General features: G+C 33.8%; 1 protein-coding gene across 1 annotated transcript; it reads right to left on the bottom strand.

Moving 5' to 3' along the window:
• Positions 1 to 1,072: 1,072 nt before the first annotated feature.
• LOC104983217 (olfactory receptor 4F3/4F16/4F29) lies at positions 1,073 to 2,008 on the bottom strand. The gene has a single exon (XM_010832667.1). It carries the CDS (start codon positions 2,006 to 2,008, stop codon positions 1,073 to 1,075), a length of 936 nt encoding a protein of 311 aa, XP_010830969.1.
• Between the last annotated feature and the right edge of the window lie 3,566 nt (positions 2,009 to 5,574).

A 5,574-nucleotide genomic window follows, 5' to 3' on the forward strand; every position in this document is an offset into this window, starting at 1 on the left:
AATTTCCAATTATTAGGAGAATTTTCAGATATCTTTCCATTTATTTTTAGTTTAATTCTATTACTTTCAGAGAATTTTTTTGTGTAATTTTAATTCTTTTAATTTGGTAAGTCTGCTTTATTGTCCAGAATATGTTCTGTCTTCAAGAATATTTCATGTGCACTTGAGAAAAGAGTATACATTTTGCTGTTGTCAGGTAGGTTTTTCTGCAAATGATTACTGGATAAAATTGGTTGATAGCCTTACATAGGTTTCCTGTTTCCTAACTGATATAACTGCTCCCATTTTCTTTTGATTAGCATTTACATGGTATACTTTCCATTCTTCTACATATAACATATATATATACATATATACACACATATATATAATATTTAAAGTGAGTTTCTTGTACACAGCATATATTTAGGGTTTTCCCCCTAATTTGATGACTTGTCTTCAATTAGTATGCAGACCTTTATATTTAATGAGATTATTAAAATGGTCATTTAGCTTTACCATTTTATCATTTATTTTCTGTTTCTCCCAGTTTTTGTTCTTTTCTTTACCCCTTGTTGTCTCTTTTTTGGATTATTTATGTATTTTTTATGATTTGACTTAAATGTCTCTATCGACTTTTTCATTATATCTCTTTGTTATTGCTGTTGTTGCTGTTCAGTGAGTCTCAGGAGACTGTAATATGCATATCTATCCTTTCACAGCCTACTTAGATTTAATGGTAATTGAATAATTAGCATATAAGTTACCTCAAGAGGCAGATTATGAGTAAATACATGGATATATTGAAATAATAATAAATTTATAGTTACAAGAGAAAAGAGAGGCAAAGAAACTACCTAGAAAGAAATGATTTATAATTATAATTAGTACACATATGTGCAATCCCATATGCATCAACATAAGTTTTGAATTAAAGTTTTATTTGTTTAAATCTTCATCATCTTTAAGGAAGAGGAGCATTCTTAAAGACTGTGGTAACACTCAAATTAATCTCTAATGAACAAAAAAAGCTAATTCTAAAATTTCAGATACAGGTGACATGATGATCAGGATAAAATTCTTCTATCATTATTTATGAAATCTTCCTAAAAATCACGAATGGTCTGAAAGCTCTCTTCATTGCTACCTTCATCTCTTTATTCCTGAATGTGTAGATGACTGGATTTAAAAAAGGAGTGAGAACAGCATCAGAAAGAGCGAGAAACTTGTCCATTTGGGAATTGGGGTGCGGCCATGTATAGACAAACATGGTTGGACCAAAGAACAAAATAACCACAGTGATGTGAGCTGACAAAGTGGACAGGGCCTTGGATGAACCACCTGAGGAGCGTTTCCAAACAGTTAACAGGATGAACATATAGGAGATGAGAAGTATAAAGAAGGAACTAACACAGATAAACCCACTATTGCCAGTGACCATGAACTGAAGTCTGTAAGTATCTGTACAGGCCAGTCTGAGGAGCCGAGGAAGATCACAGTAAAAGCTGTCCAATACATTTGGACCACAGAAGGGCAAATTAACAATAAATGCTAGCTGGAACAGTGAGTGGCTGACACCAAGGGCCCAGGCAGCAGCCAGAAACAAAATGCACATCCTTGGGCTCATGATGCTCAGATAGTGGAGAGGCTTACATATGGCAACATATCTGTCAAAGGCCATGGCTATGAGCAGCACCATCTCCACCCCACCAATGACATGGATGAAGAAGATCTGAGCAATGCAGCCTCCAAAAGAAATGACTTTACGCTTTCTGAAAAGGTCATAGATCATCTTGGGAGAAGTGACAGAGCAGGCTCCCAAGTCAATGAAGGAGAGGCTGGCCAGTAGGAAGTACATGGGGGAATGTAAGTGAGGATCAGTAGTCACAGAAAACACAATGAGGATGTTTCCAGTCATGCTTGCCACATAGAACACAGAGGAGAACACCAGGAGGAGCAGCTGGAACTCCCATGAATAAGTGAGTCCCAGAAATACAAACTCAGACACCGAGTGATTCCCTCCATCCATCCATCCAGCCAACAGGGCTGCTGCTGAAATAATGAGAACTAAGAAAATATGAAAGAAGTTATTATTATTAGTGATAAGAGTGGCATTAATTACAAGTATACCTCAGAGATAAGATGGGTTCTGTTGCAGACCACTGCAATAAAATAAATATTACAGAAAATCAAGTTATATGAACCTTTAGTTTCCCAGTGCATATGAAAGCTTTGTTAAAATACATTGTAGTCTATTAAATATGTAATAGCACTTTGTATAAAACAATATATATACCTTAAGTTAAAAATACATGTTTTGCTAAAAAAATCCTAGCTGTCATCTGAGCCTTTAATGAGTCACAGTAGTAACATCACTGATTATAGATCAACCCTGATTATAAATCACCATAACAAATATAATAATAATGAAAATTTTTGAAATATTATGAAAATTACCAAAATGTGACACAGAGACACTGAGAAAATACTGTTGGGAAAATGGCACCAACAGACTTGCCCTATGCATTATTGCCACAATCCTTCACTTTGTGAGAAACACAGTATCTGTGAAGAACAACAAAATGTGGTATGCTTGTACTTATGTGGTACTGTTCACATTATAAATGACAAATATTTGATAATATATTCTTCACACTTGCTAAATAATCATGAAAATGATGATGGTGATGGTGATGATGGTGATGAAGACATACATATAACTCAAGAAACCATATCATCTAACATCCTTTTATGATAAAAACCTCTCAACAAAGTTTGTATAGAGGAAATATACCTCAACATAAAAGTCCATACATGACAACACATAGCAAATATAATATTCAATGGTGATAAACTACAAGCATTTCCTCTAAGAACAAGAACAAGACAAGGATGTTCATTCTTGCCACTTTTATTCAACATATTATTGGAAATCTAAGCCATAGAAATCAGACAAGATTAAAAAATAATAATAAAATAATAACAAAAGAATAAATAAAACTGCCACTGTTTGCAGGTGGCACGATACTATATACAGAAAACCCTATAGATTTCACACACACAAAAAAAATAGAACTAATAAATAAACTCAGTAAGTTTTCAGGATATAGAAATCAATATACATAAATCTGTTGTATTTATATATAGGAAAAACAATCAGGGAAAGAAATTCAGAAAACAATCCCAATTATAATTACATCAAAAAGAACAAAATACCTAGAAATACACATAAGCAGTGAAGTGAAAAACCTTTTTATTGAAAACTACATGACATTGATAAAAAATAATTGAAGAAGACACAAATAAATGAAAACATATACTATGCTCATGGATTGGACATATTATTAAAATATTGTTAAAATTGTGCATACTACCCAGCAATCTACAGATTCAATACAATCTTTATCAAAATACTAATAGTATTTTTCACAGACCTAGAACAAACAATTCTAAAATTTATATGGAAACACAAATGACCCCAAATAGCCAAAACATTCTTGTGCAAGAAGAATAAAGCAGACTGTGTCATGCTCACTGATTTCAAAATACACTCAGTTCAGTTCAGCCACTCAGTCGTGTCCGACTCTTTGCGACCCCATGCACTGTAGCTACTACCACGCTCCTCCGTCCATGGCATTTTCCAGGCAAGAGTACTGGAGTGGGGTGCCATTGCCTTCTCTGATACTTTATTACAAAGCTATAAAAATAAAAAATCTATGGTACTGGCACAAAAAAACAGACACGTGAATCTTTGAAACAGAATAGAAAGCCATCCCCCCCCCCAAAATAAAACTTACATGGTCAACTAATTTACAATAAAGGAGCCAAGACTATGTAGTGGGGAAAAGACACTCTCTTCAATAAATGGTCCTGGAAAACTGGACAGCTATATGCAAAAGAATAAAACTGGGCCACTTTCTAACACTATATACAAAAATAACCTCAAATGGATAAAATGCTTAATTTAATATCTGAAACCATAAAAACTCCCAGAAGAAAACAGGCAGCACATTCTAAGAATTTGTCTTAGCAATATTTTGGGGTTGGGGAGGTAGATCTGTCTCCTTAAGCAAAGAAAACAAAAGCAAAATAAAAAATTGGAAAAACATCAAACCAGAAAGTTTTTGCACATTGAAGGAAACTATCAGCAAAACAAAAAGGCTGGCTACTGCATGGGAGAAGATATTTGCAGATGATATACTCAATAAGGAGTCTATATCAAACATATACAAGGAATTCATTCAAGATCAAAGAAGGAAACTGATTTTAAAATGGACAGAAGACATGAATAAATATTTTTCTAAAGAATACATACAGATGGCTACAGACATATGAAAAGATGCTCAGCATCACTTAATCATCAGAGAAATACAAATCAAACCACATTATACCACCTCACAACTGCAGAATGCTGATTATCAACAAGACAACATATAACAAGTGTTCAAGAGGATGTGGAGAAAAAGAACCCTCATTGATGGTGGGAATGTAAATTGGTTCAGCAATTATGGAAAATAGTATGGAAGTTCCTTAAAAAATTAAAAATAAACATACATTGTCCCTCTCTCTTTTATGATCATTTTCAATTTCTTCTCTCCATATAATTTATCCTCATAGCGCAATGTTGGAGGGAAACTGCTTAATTGATGGATCATCACCTAGGAGTAACAGTTTTCTGAAACCTGAGATGGAAATGAATTAAGAAGAAACAAACTATAGAATAGTGGGTTGACTGAGATTAACATAAATAAAGCTGAGGAATATCAAACATCAGATATGGGCAAGAATATTAAAAGAAAGAGTAAATGGGTCTTATTGAAGATATAACTTCATTCTTTTTATCCTGTCAGTCAGACTCACTGCTCTTATGAATCTTGCCATTTTTTTTATTGTGGTTAAGAAACACATAATATAAAATTTACCATATTAATCCTTTTTTTCCTTTTTTTAAATTAATTTCTTTATTTCAATTGGAGGCTAATTTATTTACAATATTGTAATGGTTTTTGCCATACATTGACATGAATCAGCCATGGGTGTACATGTGTCCCCATTCTGAAACCCCCTCCTTACCTCCCTCCCCATCCCATCCCTCAGGGTCATCCCAGTGCACCAGCCCTGAAGCCCTGTTTATCACTGAACCTGGACTGGTGATCTATTTCACATATGGTAATAAACATGTTTCAGTGCTATTCTCTCAAATCATCCCACCCTCGCCTTCTCCCGCAGAGTCCAAAAGTCTGTTATTTACATCTGTGTCTCTTTTGCTGTCTCGTATATAGGGTCATCATTATCATCTTTCTAAATTCCATGTATATGTGTTAATATACTGTATTAGTGTTTTTCTTTCTGGCTTACTTCACTCTGTATAATAGGCTCCAGTTTCATCCACCTCATTAGAATGGATTCAAATTCTCATACACTAATGATGAGAAAACAGAAAGAGAAATTAAGGAAACAATTCCATTCACCATTGCAACGAAAAGAATAAAATACTTAGGAATAAATCCACCTAAAGAAACAAAAGACCTATATAAAGAAAACTATAAAACACTGATGAAAGAAATCAAAGATGACACAAATAGATAGAGAAAT

The sequence above is a fragment of the Bison bison genome, unplaced genomic scaffold, assembly GCF_000754665.1.
Source record: "Bison bison bison isolate TAMUID 2011002044 unplaced genomic scaffold, Bison_UMD1.0 scf7180017862087, whole genome shotgun sequence".
Lineage (NCBI taxonomy): Eukaryota > Metazoa > Chordata > Mammalia > Artiodactyla > Bovidae > Bison > Bison bison.